This window comes from Larus michahellis, unplaced genomic scaffold (assembly GCF_964199755.1).
Source record: "Larus michahellis unplaced genomic scaffold, bLarMic1.1 SCAFFOLD_583, whole genome shotgun sequence".
NCBI classification, from domain to species: Eukaryota; Metazoa; Chordata; class Aves; order Charadriiformes; family Laridae; genus Larus; species Larus michahellis.
Window position 1 is genome coordinate 1 of NW_027436141.1, and position 15,583 is coordinate 15,583.

Sequence of the window (15,583 nt, forward strand, 5' to 3'; positions counted from 1 at the left end):
AATTAATGGCTGTGGGTTAATTAGGGGGGGGTGCTTTAATTTGACAAGGGGGTGTTTTAATTTCAGGTGGGGGGGGGGGGGGGGACGACACGACACGACACCCCCTTTCTTGGGCACGGAGAGGGGGGGGTCCCCGAAAAGACCAACCCTCCCCCCCAGGGTGCCCCAAACCCAGGCGCTTCCCCCCAAACCGACGTGCCCCCCCCCAGTATTGCCCCCCCCAACCTCCCCGTGCCCCCCCAAATCTTGCCCCCCCCCAACCTCCCCGTGCCCCCCCCCCAAATCTTGCCCCCCCCCCACTCACTTTGCTGCCAGGGCAAGGGGGTGCTGCTGCTGCTGGGGGGCGGCGGGGGCTGCTGCTGCCACGGGGGGAGTGGGCCGGAGGGGGGGGGCGGCTGCCCACCGGGCGGGGGGGGCGGCGGGGGCAGCATACCCAGCGGCGGCGGCATCATACCTGTGGGGGGGGGGGGCACAGGGCATTAGGGGGGGTCTGGGGGGGCAATAAGGGGGTTGGGGTGGGGTTGGAGGGTTTTGGGGGGGACTTGGAGGGTTTTGGGGGGGCTCTAAGGGGGTCAGGGATACTGGGGAGGGGCCGGGGGGGCTTGGAGGGTTTTGGGGGGGCTACAGGGGTCTGGGGGGGTTGGAGGGTTTTGGGGGGGGCTCTAAGGGTGTCTGGGGGGGCAATAGGGGGGTCAGGGATACTGGGGAGGGGCTGGCGGGGGGGCTTGGAGGGTTTTGGGGGGGCTACAGGGGTCTGGGGGGGTTGGAGGGTTTTGGGGGGGGCTGGGGGGCAACAGGGGATTCCGGGGGGGGTTGGGGAGGTCTGGGGATGCTGGGGGGGGGGGGCGGGGGGGGCAATAAGGGTGTTTGGGGGGGGGGGGGGGCTACAGGGGCAATAGGGGGATGGGGGGGGTTGGAGGGTTTTAGGGGGGCTATAAGGGGGGCTGGGGGGGGCTAAGGGGGAGGGTTGGGGGGGGCCATAGAGCCATGGGGGGGGGGGGCGGGTTGGGGGGCAATAAGGGGGGGTCGGGGGGGGCCACAGAGCCATGCGGGGGAGTGGGTTGGGGGGCAATAGAGATGTCGGGGGGGGCAATAAGGGGGGGGTCGGGCGGGGGCAATAAGGGGGGGGTCGGGCGGGGGGCAACAGGAGGGATCACTGAGGGGGTTTTGGCGGTGCCCCGGGGGGGGCTTTGGGGCTCTCTGGGGGGCAAGAGGGGTAGGGGAGGGGGCTGGGGGGCATTAAGGGGGGGTTGGGGGGTATTTTTGATGGGGGGGTGTGTATTTTTTGGGGGGGGGGGGGGGGGGGGGGGGGGGGGGCTCCATCTCCACCTTTTCCCTGGTGCAGGCGATAGACCCCAGAGCCCACCGGCGCATTTCCCAGGTACTGATCTTGAGGGAATGAGAGACCGTCGCCTTAGCGAGGGGGGGGGACAGCACCAAAACCCCCCTTTTCACCCCAAAAATAACCCCCCCACACCCCAAAAATACCCCCCCCCCCAAATCCTCCACTCCCCCCCCCTCAAAATCACAGCTCAGCTTCCGAGCGGGGAGCGAGACCGTTACCTGGAGAAGGCCGGGGGGACACACACACACACACACACACTAAAATACCTTTTTGCACCCCAAAAATCCTCACGCGCACCCCCCCCACCCCCCAAATCCCCAGACATTCCCCCCCCCCCCCAATCCCTCACCCCCTCCCCAAAACATTCCCAGCTCCAGGTCTTGAGAGGACAAGACACCCCCCCGCCAAAAAATAATGGTTTTTACCCCAAAAAAGCCCTTTTTCACCCCTAAAAACCCCTTTTTTTACCCCCCCCCCAAAACCTTCTTTCCACCAAAACCCCCTTTTTCACCCCCCAAAACCCCTTTTTCAAGCCCAAAATTCAAATAACCCCTTTTAACAAAACAAATCCTCTTTTCAGCCCCAAAACCCCTTTTCACCCCAAAAAGCTCCATTTTCACCCCCCAAAACCCCCTTTTAGCCCCAAAAATACCATTTTCACCCTGAAACCCCCCTTTAAACCCCCCACCCCTAAAACCCCCCTTAACCCCCCACCCAAAACCCCCCTTTTCAACCACAACCCCCTAACCCCCAAAACCCCCTTTCTCACCCCAAAACCCCCTTTTAACCCCTAAATCCCCCCTTTTCACCCCAACCCCCCTTTAACCCCCCCACCCCTAAAATCCCCTTTTTCACCCCAACCCCCCTTTTTAACCCCCCTAAAATCCCCTTTTCTCACCCCAACCCCCCCTTTAACCCCCCACCCCTAAAACCCCCCTTTCTCACCCCAAAACCCCCTTTTTACCCCTAAATCCCCCCTTTTTCAGCCCAAAACCCCCTTTTAACCCCCCCACCCCTAAAACCCCCCTTTCTCACCCCAAAACCCCCTTTTTAACCCCCCACCCCTAAAATCCCCCTTTTTCACCCCAACCCCCCCTTTTTAACCCCCCAAAATCCCCCTTTTTCACCCCAACCCCCCCCTTTTTAACCCCCCAAAATCCCCCTTTTTCACCCCAAACCCCCCTTTTTAACCCCCCAAAATCCCCCTTTTTCACCCCCAACCCCACTTTTAACCCCTCCCAAAATCCCCCTTTTTCACCCCAACCTCCCCCACCCCAAAAACCCCCTTTTTTCACCCCAACCCCCACCCCCCAAACCCCCCCTTTTTCACCCCCCCGCCCAGGATTGTCCTTACCCATGTGGTGGGGCCCCGGGTGGGCGGGGGGTGGGGGCCCTGCCCCATGGGGGGGTGGTGGGGCTGCATCCAGGGGGGGGGCCCGTTGGGGTTGTGCTGGAGGGGGTGCCCCCCGCCGTGGCCCCCCCCCATGCCGGCCATGGGGTGGGGGAAGCTGTGGGGCCCCCCCGGCCCCCCGTGCAGCCCGTGGTAAGGACGGTTCTCCGAGGGGCTGGAGTTCATCCAGGGGGGCGGCTCTGCGGGAAAGCGGGGGGGGGCACAGCCAGTTAGGGGGGCAAACTGGGGGAACTGGGAAACTGGGGGGGCGGGGAGGGATCGGGGGGGGGCTCGGAGGGAAAGGGGGGTGTTGGGGGTGGGGGGAGAGATGGGGATTTGGGGCAATTTGGGGGGTGCGGGGGCAATTGGAGGGGGGGGTTATGGGGGGGAGTTCAGGGGGGGCGGCTCTGGGGGGGCAACTGGGAAATTTGGGGGGGGTCTGGGAGGAATTGGGGGGGTTCAGATGGAAACGGGGGCATTGGGGGGAGAGATCGGGATTTGGGGCAATTTGGGGGGTGCGGGGGCAATTGGAGGGGGGGGTTATGGGGGGCAGTTCAGGGGGGCGGCTCGGGGGGGCACAGCCAGTTGTGGGGGGAACTGGGAAATTTGGGGGGGGTCTGGGAGGAATCGGGGGGGTTGGGAGGGAAATGGGGATGTTGTGGGGGGAAGAGATGGGGATTTGGGGGCAATTTGGGGGGGGGCCTTTGGGCAGTCGGAGTGGGGGGGTTTATGGGGGGCAGTTCAGGGGTTTTGGGGCAATTTGGGGGGAAATTGGGACGCGGGGGGGGATTCGCGAGGAGGACGGGGGGGTTCGGGCTTTTCGAGTGGTTTGGGTTGAAATCAGGGCGTTTTGGGGCGAATCAGAGGGAAAGGGGGGGGTTAGGGTGAGTTTGGGGCAATGGGGGGGTGGGGGGGGCAATTGGGGGGGATTTGGGTTGAAATTGGGGCACTTGGGGGGAGAGAAGTGGGAGGTGGGGGCAAATGGGGGGCTTTGGGGTGAATTGGGGGGAAAGTGGGGCACTCGGGGGGATTTGGGGGGGATTCCAGCCCTTTGGGGGGGGATTTGGGGGCAAATTCGAGCACTTTGGGGGGATTCAGGGGCAGAATCGAGCACTTTGGGGGCAGAATCGAGCACTTGGGGGGCAGATTGGGGCGATTCGAGCCCTTTTGGGGGGGGATTTTGGGGATTAATTTGAGCTTTGGGGGCAGATTCCAGCCCTTTGGGGGGGATTTGGGGGCAAATTTGACCATTTTGGGGGCAGATTCAGGCACTTTGGGGGAGATTTTGGGGCAAATTCGAGCACTTTGGGGGCAGAATCGAGCACTTGGGGGGCAGATTGGGGCGATTCGAGCCCTTTTGGGGGGGGATTTTGGGGAGAAATTCGAGCACTTTGGGGGCAGATCCGAGCAGTTTTGGGGGCGGATTCCAGCCCTTTGGGGGGGGATTTGGGGGGAAATTCGAGCACTTTGGGGGAGATTTTGGGGCAAATTCGAGCACTTTGGGGGCAGATTTGGGCGATTCGAGCCCTTTTGGGGGGGGATTTTGGGGAGAAATTCGAGCAGTTTTGGGGGCAGATTCCAGCCCTTTGGGGGGGATTTTGGGGCAAATTGTAGCACTTTGGGGGCAGATTCAGGCACTTTGGGGGGGATTTGGGGGCAAAAATCGAGCACTTGTGGGGCAGATTGGGGCAATTCGAGCCCTTTTGGGGGGAAATTCGAGCACTTTGGGGGGAGAATCGAGCAGTTTTGTGGGCAGATTTGGGGGCAAATTCGAGCACTTTGGGGGCAGCCTCAGGCACTTTGGGGGGATTCAGGGGCAGAATCGAGCACTTTGGGGGGGGGACACGAGCACTTTGGGGGCAGATTGGGGCGATTCGAGCCCTTTGGGGGGGGGGATTTTGGGGAGAAATTCGAGCACTCCATGGGCAGAACCGAGCAGTTTTGGGGTCGGAATCGAGCCCTTTGTGGGGGGATCTGGGGGGCAACTGAAGCCCTTGGGGGGCAGAGCGGGGTCTGGGGGTGCGCAGGGAGGAGCAGTGGGGCTGGGGGGTTATTTTCGGGGTGTGGGGGGGGGTGACTCACGGGGGGGGGCTGGCTGCTGGCCTGGTTGGCGGCGCGGTGGCTGGAGGAGAGGGGGCTGTTGTTGTGGGCCGCGTTGGAGCTGACGGAGACGGGGGCTTCTCCCAGCTCCGCCATCAGCGACAGGTATTCCTTATCCATCCGCGCCTTGTCCTGCGCCGACTGCGGGTCCCCGGGCCTGGGGGGGGGAGTGGGGGGGGGACAAAAAAGGTGAATTTGAGGGGGGGGGAGGGGGGCAACACCCCAAAACGAGGAGGGGAACACGCTCCCCCCCCCCCCCCCCAGCCGTTCCCCTTTTGAGGAGCGAGGGAGAAGGAGAGCGCCCTGCACCCCCCACGCAGGGTGCCGGGGGGGCGGTAGGAAATTTCTGATGATTTTTTGGGGTGATTTCCGGGGGTTTTTACCTGGCAAATTTGCAGTCGGAAGCGATGTGGCCGGCCCCGCCGCATTTGGTGCAGACGGTGGTGTTGGTGATGCTGCGGGTCTCGGTGCTCTGCCACGGCCGCAGAATCCTGGCGGGAGGAGGCACGGAAGTATTATTATTTTTAGGAGGGGTCATTCCAGGGGTTTTTGCGTGTTATTTTCGGGGTGGAAACGAGGGGATTTTGGGAGGGGGGGGCCGGACCTGTTATCGTCCTCCCGCAGGGTGCCGTTGAGTCGCGCCAACTCCCGCAGCTGCATCTTCCGCAGGTCGTTCTGGTCCTCGGGCGTCTCGATGCCTTGTTTCAGGATATTCCGGATCTAAGGGGTAATTTTTTAAGGAAGGGGGGGAAGGGTGTTAAAAAAAGGGTTAAAAAGCTGCCCACCCCCCCGGGGACCGCCCCCCTTTTCCCCCCCCCTCCCCCGGACCTGTTCCACGGCTTTCTTGACGTTTTCCATGGTGTTGGCGGTGACCAGGGCGTGGAGGGGCTCGTCCTCCCCCGGCAGCATCTGCCCGTCCTTGCGCCCCACCTTCCCCTCCTTCACCGAGCCCTTGCCCCGGATCATGATCTTGGCGTTACACTCCTTCTCGATGTTCTTCAGCGTGTTCCCCCTGCGCCGGGGAAAGGGGGGGGGGGTCACACAACTGGAATTGTGGCGGGGGGGGGGACACCCCACGGACCTGCCGGGACACCCAACACGGGACCCCACGGATGGGGAGAGCTTAGAACAGGGGGGCACCCCGGCATCGTTAGCAGCCCGGCCTCATTAAGAGCCCAGCCTCATTAAGAGCCCCCCCAAATATTTTAGGTGACGCTGAGGGGGGGGCACAACCCCAGCAGGGGGTGGGGAAGGGGGTTACCCCCCCAAAATTAGGTGGGGGGACACCCCACTGACCCACTGGGACACCCACAGTGGGGAGATGGGAACACAGCAGCACCCAAGCATCGTTAGCAGCCCAGCCTCATTAAGAGCCCAGTCTCGTTAAGAGCCCCCCCAAATATTTTAGGGGATGCTGAGGGGGGGGCACAACCCCATCGGGGGAGGGGAAGGGGGTTACCCCCCCAAATTGGGTGGGGGGACACCCCACTGACCCACTGGGGCACCCACAGTGAGACCCCAGAACACAGCAGGACCCCGGCATCGTTAGCAGCCCGGCCTCATTAAGAGCCCAGTCTCGTTAAGAGCCCCCCCAAATATTTTAGGGGATGCTGAGGGGGGGGCACAACCCCATCGGGGGAGGGGAAGGGGGTTACCCCCCCAAATTGGGTGGGGGGACACCCCACAGACCCACCAGAGCACCCAATGTGGGACCACAGAACACAGTGGGACCCCGGCATCGTTAGCAGCCCGGCCTCATTAAGAGCCCGGTCTCATTAAGAGCCCCCCCAAATATTTTAGGGGATGCTGGGGGGGGGCACAACCCCATCAGGGGGAGGGGAAGGGGGTTACCCCCCCAAAGTGGGTGGGGGGACACCCCACTGACCCACTGGGGCACCCACAGTGGGACCTCAGAACACGGTGGGACCCCCGCATCGTTAGCAGCCCGGCCTCATTAAGAGCCCAGCCTCATTAAGAGCCCCCACCAAATATTTTAAGGGACGCTAAGGCGGGGCACAACCCCATCAGGAGGAGGGGAAGGGGGTTACCCCCCCAAATTGGGTGGGGGGACACCCCACTGACCCACTGGGGCACCCACAGTGGGACCCTGGCATCATTAGCAGCCCAGCCTCGTTAACACCCCACTCTCATTAAGCACCCAGCATCGTTAGGAGCGCCCCCCCCCCCCCCCCCATTTCTGGGGTGACACTTGGGGGGCTGTCACCCCCTCAAATTGCTGCGTCCTCCCCCAAGTTGCACAGTGGGGGAAGAGCCAGCAACGCCCCAGCTTCGTTAAGCACGCGGCCTCCTCGTTAGCAGCCCGGGCTCATTAGGGGGAGTCCCCCCCATATGTTTTTGGAGGGGGGGTGTCACGGACGCACCTGGGGCCGATGAGGAGCCCCACGAAGTTGATCTCGGGGTACTCGTCCTGCGGGATCATCACCTTGTCGCTCACCCGCGTCGCCGGCGGCCTGGGAGAAAAACAGGCATTAAAACCCGGAGAAAAGCCCCAAAACGGCTAAAATTCACCCCAAAAAGCACGCGCGCGTGTGTGTGCGTGTGTGTCCCCCTCACTTGTAGTCGGCGGGGGGTTTGAAGTCGGGGTTGAGGGCCACCATCTCGGTGATGAGGTTGTGTCTCTCCTCCTCCAGCTTCTTCCGGGTGCGGAATTCCCGGGTGTTGAGGCGCTTGCCCTCGCTGTTGTAAATGGGCTCCGGGGAGGGGGACCTGGGAACGAGGAGGGGGTGGGGTGGGGGGGGGAACGGGGACGGGGGGACGGGACGGGGGGGGTCACCCCCACGCCCCCACCCCCCCCAAAATCCCCGTCCCCACCCCTCCCCCCCAACTCACAGCTACAACCAGGACGCTGCCCCCCCCCCTTCCCCTGAGGGGGGGTAATTAAGGGGGGGGGGGGCACTAATTAGCCACCAATTAAGGGCCCCCGCCGCCCCAAAACCAGCCTGCCTTTGGGCCCTTTTCTATCTTTTTTTTTTTTTTTTTTTTTTTTTTTGGGCAAAAGTGGCGGTTTTGCCCGTTTCTCCTCCCCGCCCCCCCCCCCGTTTTTTTCTAGGCCTCGTTTTTGCCCGTTTCTGTCTTTTTTTTTTAAGAGGAAAAGCTTCCGGTTTTTGGCGGTTTTTGGTTGTTTTTTGGTTGGTTTTTTGGGGGGGGGAAGCTCTTGGGGTTTTTTTTTTTGGCTGGTAACGCTACGGAGGGAAGAGTCAAGGCGGGTTTAGCAGAGCCGTGTGGGAAAAATCAGGATTAGGGTGGAAAAAAAAAAAATTATCAGAATAATCATCGATTAAGGACAAATAAAAAAAAAAAAAAATCACAATTCTTGAAGTTTTGGTTAAATACGGACCTCGGTTTGTGGTTTTTTTTTTGTTTTTTTTGTGTTTTTGTTTTTTTGTTTTTTTTTCTCCCCTCCCCTCCCCAAAATTGCAAAATTTAGGTTGAGGCTGCAAGAAGGGAAGAGATTACGCGGATCATCCAAAAAAATCATCCCGGGCGGCACTCGGAAACCTGCACCCGATTTTGGGGCGAGAAAGAAACTTTTTGGGATTAAAAACCAAGTTGGCGCCAACCGTCCTCGCGGCCTAAAGGCAACTGTCGACACGCGGAAACGAAAGGTCAAGCTAATCACCGCTCGTTAATTATTAATTAATAACACCGCTCCCGCCGCCGCACACGCAGGCGTCCGCCGGTAATTAGCGCTAACGACGTTTCCCCCCCCCCGCCCCCCCCAAGGTTCGTTAACGATGCGCTCGGCCCTGGCGCGCTGCGGAGGAGCAAGTCAGGGTTATTGCTGATTTTCTTGGATTTCCCCCCAAAACCTCGGCGCCGGGCGGCTGATAACCCCCCTGCACCCCCGCTTCGTTAGCGGCGGCTCGTTAGCCGGCAAAGTCATTAGTTTCCCCCACCACCACCCCTGGCCGCTGGGGGGTGAAGGACCCCCGTTCCGCCCCGCCGGGCAAAAACTGGGTGGAAATTGGTAAAAAAAAAAGGCGAGGGGAAGGGGACGGAGGTGGAATTTGACCTTTTGGGGGGCGGGGGGGGGGGGGGGGAGGGGAAGAAAAAAATTTGTGTCCGTCCCCCCCCCCCGCACAGACGATTTGAACCAAATCGGGGTGAAACGAGGGAAAACCGGGGGCAACGCGATGCCGGGGGGGAGCCCCCGCTGCGGATTTGGGGGGAAAAAAGCCCCAGATGGGGCACTTTTCCCCCCCCCGTCCCGCTGCAGGAGGGGGGCGGAAGGCAAAGCCCCGGCCCTTGTTAAGCTCCCGGAGCTCGTCAAGCTCATTAATCCGCCGGGGCTAATTAGCGGGGTTAGGGAAGGCGGCCCCTTTGCCCTGCGGGGCGGAACGGTGTGGCTTCAGCCCCGGCCCCCCCCCCCCCCCCCGCGGAAGTCCTGAAGGGGGCAAACTCTCCGCCTAACGCCAAGGATGATGGAAAGCACAGAAACCGCCCCAAAAGAGGGGAGCGGGAGCGGAGTGTACTGGGGGGGAAGGTCCCAACCTGTCCTCAGGGTTAGGGGGGATGCCCAGGTCTCCCGTGCGCAGTTTGCGAGTCAGGTCTTCGATCTGCAGTTGCACTGGAAGAAACCCGGTTAGGACAGAAAAAAGGGTGGGAAAAAAGACAGAGTTACCAAAAAAAAAAAAAAAAAAAAAAAAAGACATTATTATTGTCAAAATCAGACATTCCTACCCCAAAAGAAAAAAAAAAAATTAAAAAAAAAGCACACATTACCCTACAAGGCAGGTTTTTCTATAGCAGGAAAAACAGATTATTACCAAAAAAATACGAGGCATTTCTAGCAGGAAAAGCACAGTGTTACCCTAAAAGTTAGGCATTTCTAGCAGGAAAAGCAAAACGTTACCAAAAAATTAGACGTTTCTACCAAGAAAAGCGAATTATTACCAAAAATTAGGCCTTTTTACCAGGAAAAACACGTTATTAGCCTAACAATTCGACTTTTCTACCAGGAAAAACACATCATTACCCTAAAATTTAAGCGTTTTTACCAGGAGAAAGACATTATTACCTTAAAAATTAGGCAGTTCTATCAGGAAAAGTAAATTATTAGCAAAAAACTTGACATTTTTACCAGGAAAAACACGTTATCACCCTAAAAGTTAGGCATTTCTACCAGCAAAAACAAATTATTAACAAAAAATTAGGCATTGCTAGCAGAAAAGACACATTATTAACAAAAAATCAGGCATTTTTACCAGGAAAAACTCATTATTACCCTAAAAATCAGGCAATTGCACCAGGAAAAAAGTGAATTATTTCCAAAAAATCAGGCATTTTTACCAGGAAAAACACATTATTACCCCAAAATTCAGCATTTCTACCAGGAAAAACACATTATTACCCTAAAATTAGGTATTTCTACTAGGAAAAGCAAATTATTCCCCCAAAATCAGGCATTTTTACCAGGAAAAACACATTACTACCAAAAAAATCAGGCATTTCTAGCAGGAAAAACAAATTATCACCCTAAAATCAGGCATTATTACGAAAACACAAGCATTGTTACTGAAAATAGACATTATTGCCCTAAAATCAGACATCGTTATGAATAAAAAGCAGGTATTGTGACCAAAATTAGACATTGCTACCCTAGAATCAGCACTACTATGAAATAAAAACAGATATTATTACCTAAAATAGACATTGTCACCCTAAAATCTGTCATTGTTGCTACAAAGCTAAACATTACTACAAAAAGGAAGAAACATTATTACCAAAACCAGACGTTTTTACCAAAACCACAAATATTATTACCAATAAATGCACGTTATTATTCCACCTCCGCATCTTTTTATGCAAACACTGAAATATTATCACCCAAAAGCCAAGCGTTGTTACTCAAAGGAGCAGGTTATTACCAAAACCACACATTATTTCCCCAAAAAGCACGTTATTACCCCAAAAAAGCACATTATTACCTGAGAAACATACATTATTACCAAAAAAGTGCACGTTATTACCAGAATGCAACATTATTACGCTCAAATAAGACATTGTTACCTCAGAAATAGATACTATTACCTTAAAAGCCCCCGTTTTTACCAAGAAAACATAACATTGTTACTCAAAAGTGCACGTTATTACCCAAACCAAATGTTATTACCCAAACTCGTGGGAAAAAAAAAACCAAAACGTTATCACGTGAAAAAAAAAGCAGGTTATTTCCAAAACTCCCGACATTATTACCTAAAACACCACATTCCTACCCAAAAAAAGCACGTTATGGTTAAAAAAAAAAAAATCTGATTATTATCACCCGCGCCTTCGTCAGCGCGTCGGTTAATTAGGAAGGAAAGCGGTGATGGGGGGGGGGGGGGAAGGGAACATTCCCCCCCCCACTCAGGGCTCAAATTGGGCCCCAACTCCCTGATTTTGGTCCCCTTGGGGTGGGTCTCAAGCCGGCCCGGCGCCCCCAGCCCCAAACCCGGGTGTTTTTGCCCCAAAAAGGCGGTGCGTTACCGATGTAGGCGCGCTCCTGCTCGCGGGTGAGGCCGGGGGGGATGACGGTCGGCATTCCCGGGATCACCGTCTTCTGATCCAGCGAATCCTGGTTCCAGCGGCTCCGTTTCCGCTTCCGCGGGAAATCTGCGGGCAAAAAACCGCACTTTTTGGGGGCAACTCCGACGCGAGGGGGGTTTTGTTGGGGACGGGGCTTTGCCAGGCGGGGGGGGGCGCTGAGGGGCCGGGGCCACAAAATGGCGGCCGGCGGCGGGGGGTCGGGGGGGTCCCTCAGCCCCGGGAGGGGACGGGGGGGTTGGGGGGGGTCCCTCGGCCCCAAAGAGGGGTTTCGGGGGGCCCCTCGGCCCCCGGGCGGGGGGGTTTAGGGGGGCTCCGGAAGCTTTCGGGGGGTCCCTCGGCCCCCAAGGGGGGGTTTGGGGGGGCCCCGGGGGTCCCTCAGCCTCCGGGGGAGGGGTTTAGGGGGGCCACGGGGGCTTTCGGAGCATCCCCCAGCCCCGGGGGGGGTGTTTGGGGGGGCCCCGGGGGCTTTCGGAGCGTCCCTCAGCCCCGGGGGGGGGTGTTTGGGGGGTCCCCGGGGGCTTTCGGGGGGGCCCCGGGGGCTTTCGGGGGCTCCCTCAGCCCCGGGGGGGGTGGTGGTGTTTGGGGGGGGTCCCTCGGCCCCAAAGAGGGGTTTGGGGAGGTCCCGGGGGTGCCTCAGCCCCGAGGGGGCTTTCGGTGGGGGTCCCTCAGCCCCGGGAGGGGGGTGGGGTGTTTGGGGGGGGTCCCTCGGCCCCAAGGAGGGGGTTGGGGGAGTCCCTCAGCCCTCGGGTGGGGGGGTTTGGGGGGCCCCGGGGGCCTTCGGGGTGGTCTTAGACCCCCCCATAGGCTCCCCCTTCCTCCTGGCCCCCCCCATAGACCCCCTGCCCCCCTCCCCCTTTCCTCCTGGACCTCCCCCCACAATCCCCCCCCCTCGGTCCCCCCTTTCCCGACCCCCCCCCATAATCCCCCTTTACCTCCTGCCCCCCCAACCCCCCCTGCCCCCCATAGCCCCCTCCCAACTCCCCCCCCCGCCCCCCCCGACACGTACCTGACCTCCTGGAGGCCTTATGGCCGCCGGCCGCTCTTCCTCCCGCTTCATTCTGCCCAACGCCGCCGCCTCCTCCTCCTCCTCCTCCCCCCCCGCCGGGCCCGCTCTCCTCAGGGCGCTGCTGGGCCGGGCCGGCGGCCGGCGATGGCTGGGGGGGTCCCGGCTGCTGCTGTTGTTGTTGTTGGGGGGCAGCGGCCGGCGGGGCCGGGGCGGCCGGCGGGTCGTGGCCGGTGGGCGGCGAAGGGAAGCGGAACTGCCCGTAGGCGGCGGCTCCGGGGGCCGGCGGCTGCTGCGGGGGGGCGGCCGAAGGGGGCCCCCCGCCTTGCTGTTGCTGCTGCTGCTGCTGGGGGGCGGCGGCGGCCGCTTGAGGCTGCGGCTGCTGCTGGGGCTGAGGAGGCGGCGGCGGCGGCGGAGGCGGCGGCTGCTGCTGGGGCTGGGGCTGAGGCGGCGGCGGCGGCGGGGGGGGCGGCGGCGGCGGCGGCGGGAGGGCGGCGAAGGGGTAGGCGGCGGCCGCCATGGGGCCCAGCAAAGCGGCCGGGGCCTGGGAGGCGGCCGGAGGAGGCGGAGGTGGCGGCGGAGGTGGCCCGGGAAGGACGAGGCCGGGGGGAGGCGGCAACGGGAAGCCGGGTTTGCCCGGCGGCGGGGGCGGGTGGAGCTTGCCCAGCGGCGTGGCGTTCGCCCCGGTCGCCATAGAGCCTCCCCTCAGCCGCCCGGCCTTCGCGAACCTTCCACCGCCGCCGCCGACCCGCGCCCGGCGCCTATTGGCGGGCAGGAGCGTCCGTCAAAGCCTCCCCGCCGGCTGATTGGTTGGCGGTGCTGCCCGTCAGCGCGGCGGCGGCGGGGATTGGGCGAGGGGCGGGAGTAAGGGGCGGGGACGGGCGTGGAGGCGGCGGGGAAGGGGATTGGTGGGGAGGGACGTCGCTCAAGCGCCGGGCGGGGGAGGGGGGCGAGCGCCGATTGGGCGGGGCGGCGGAGGGCGGGGCCGGCCCGAGGGGAGCGCCGCTATTGGCTGCGCGCCGCCCCGCCCCGCGCCCCGCGCGAGGGCGTCGGGAGACCCCGTGCCGGCCGGCCGTGACGTCAGCGCCTGCCTCGCCTTTCATTGGGCGGCCGGCTGGGCGCCGCCTGATTGGCGGGATGCGCCGTCGCGCAGGGAAAGCCGACGCCTGATTGGCGGAGGCCGGGGGGGGGGAGGGGGCGGGCCCGCAGCCGCCCGCCAAAAGCTCGCCGCGAAGCATCGCGGGAGTTCGGCCGCAGAGGATCATGGGAGCCCAGGCCTAACCCCCCCCCCCCCTCCCGCCCCGACCCAAAAACCTCCAAATTCACCCCAAAATCCCCCCCCGGGACCCCAAAATCCACCCCCCCACCCTCAAATCCCCCCCCGGCACCCGAATCCCCCCCCCCCGGACCTTCAATGCCTGCCCCAAATCCCCCTCCCCCTTCGACTTTACCCCCCCCGGACCCCAAAATCGCCTCCCCCGGGCCCCAAAATCCGCCCCCCCCCCCGGAAAAAAGCGATAACGTGAAAAAACAGCGTTTATTTGCTGGGGGGGGGGGGGGGCGGGGGGGGGGGGGGGCACCCCAAAATCTCCAGGGGACCCCGATTTCCCCCCCCCCAAGCTATTTGGGGGGGGATTTTGGGGTCTGGGGGGGCGGGGGGAGGATTTGGGGGGGGGGGGACACTTGGGGGGGGGGATAAATCCTCACTGCACCCCGAAAGCGACCTGTGCACGGGGGGGGGCACCCCGAGTCCTCTGCCCCCCCCCCCCCCCCCCACGCACCCCAAAATAACCCCCCCGGACCCCAAATAACCCCCCCCCAAACCCCCCCGGACCCCCTTTTTCCACCCCCCCCGGACCCCAAATCTGCCCCCCCCGCCCCTCTGGGGGTCCCTGTCGCACCCCCAAACCCCCCCGGACCCCAACTTTTCCCCCCCGGACCCCCTTCCCCCCCCCAGACCCCAAATCTCCCCCCCCCACCTATCTGGGGGTCCCTATCGCACCCCCAAACCCCCCCGGACCCCAACCTTTCCCCCTTCTATCCCCCTCCTGGAGCCCCCGTATCACCCCCAAACCCCCCTGGACCCCGTCTTTTCCCAACTTTCCCCCCCCCGGACCCCCTTTTCCCCCCCCCAGACCCCAAATCTGCCCCCCCGCCCCTCTGGGGGTCCCTATCGCACCCCCAAACCCCCCCGGACCCCAACCTTTCCCCCCTCCATCCCCTCCTGGAGCCCCTCTATCACCCCCAAACCCTCCTGTACCCCATCTTTTCCCCCCCCAGACCCCCTTTCCCCCCCCCCCAACCCCCTCATCTGCCCCCCCCGCCCCTCTGGGGGTCCCTGTCGCACCCCCAAACCCCCCCGTACCCCAACCTTTCCCCCTTCTATCCCCTCCCGGAGCCCCTCTATCACCCCCAAACCCTCCTGTACCCCATCTTTTCCCCCCCAGACCCCATCTTTTCCCCCCCCAGACCCCCTTTTCCCCCCCCCCCAACCCCCTCATCTGCCCCCCCCGCCCCTCTGGGGGTCCCTATCGCACCCCCAAACCCCCCTGTACCCCAACCTTTCCCCCCTCCATCCCCTCCCGGAGCCCCTCTATCACCCCTAAACCCCCTCCACCTTCTATAGGGGGGTACGGGGGGGGGGGGGGGCCAATATATATATATTTTTTTTCCCCGGGGGGGGTCAGAGCCCCTTGCGGGGCCTCTTGAGGAAGGCCAGGGTGTAGTCGCTGGGGGCCGCCTTCTGCTTCTTGGCCCTATCGCACCCCCAACCCCCCCGGACCCCAACTTTTCCCCCCCGGACCCCATCTTTTCCCCCCCCCAGACCCCATCTTTCCCCCCCCCGGACCCCCTTTTCCCCCCCCCCCCAGACCCCAAATCTCCCCCCCCACCTATCTGGGGGTCCCTATCGCACCCCGAAACCCCCCCCGGACCCCAACCTTTCCCCCCTCCATCCCCTCCCGGAGCCCCTCTATCACCCCTAAACCCCCTCCACCTTCTATAGGGGGCTACGGGGGGGGGGCCCCCAATATATATATTTTTTTTCCCCGGGGGGGGTCAGAGCCCCTTGCGGGGCCTCTTGAGGAAGGCCAGGGTGTAGTCGCTGGGGGCCGCCTTCTGCTTCTTGGCCCTATCGCACCCCCAAACCCCCCCGGACCCCAACTTTTTCCCCCCCGTACCCCCATCTTTTCCCCCC

At 61.6% G+C, this 15,583-nt stretch overlaps 1 protein-coding gene across 1 annotated transcript; it reads right to left on the reverse strand.

Annotated features, from left to right (window-relative positions):
• Positions 1 to 2,780: 2,780 nt before the first annotated feature.
• Positions 2,781 to 13,141, reverse strand: SF1 (splicing factor 1). The gene is made up of 10 exons (XM_074571687.1): positions 12,391 to 13,141; positions 11,325 to 11,450; positions 9,348 to 9,423; positions 7,410 to 7,562; positions 7,217 to 7,306; positions 5,664 to 5,847; positions 5,440 to 5,555; positions 5,219 to 5,326; positions 4,818 to 4,992; positions 2,781 to 2,935 (listed from the first exon to the last, which is right to left on the reverse strand). The coding sequence occupies exons 1-10, from the start codon at positions 13,079 to 13,081 to the stop codon at positions 2,918 to 2,920; spliced, it is 1,737 nt and encodes a 578-aa protein (XP_074427788.1). The 5' UTR covers positions 13,082 to 13,141; the 3' UTR covers positions 2,781 to 2,917.
• Positions 13,142 to 15,583: the final 2,442 nt, after the last annotated feature.

What these genes read in the sequence shown, in the direction of transcription:
- SF1 (XM_074571687.1), bottom strand. Translation starts at nt 13,081, where the DNA reads ATGGCGACCGGGGCGAACGCCACGCCGCTGGGCAAGCTCCACCCGCCC. An exon ending in AAACCCCCCGCCGACTACAA is followed by an intron (nt 7,307 to 7,409) that starts GTGAGGGGGACA and finishes TTTTTCTCCCAG; the next exon opens with GCCGCCGGCGACGCGGGTGA. An exon ending in CTGCGGGAGGACGATAACAG is followed by an intron (nt 5,327 to 5,439) that starts GTCCGGCCCCCC and finishes TCCTCCCGCCAG; the next exon opens with GATTCTGCGGCCGTGGCAGA.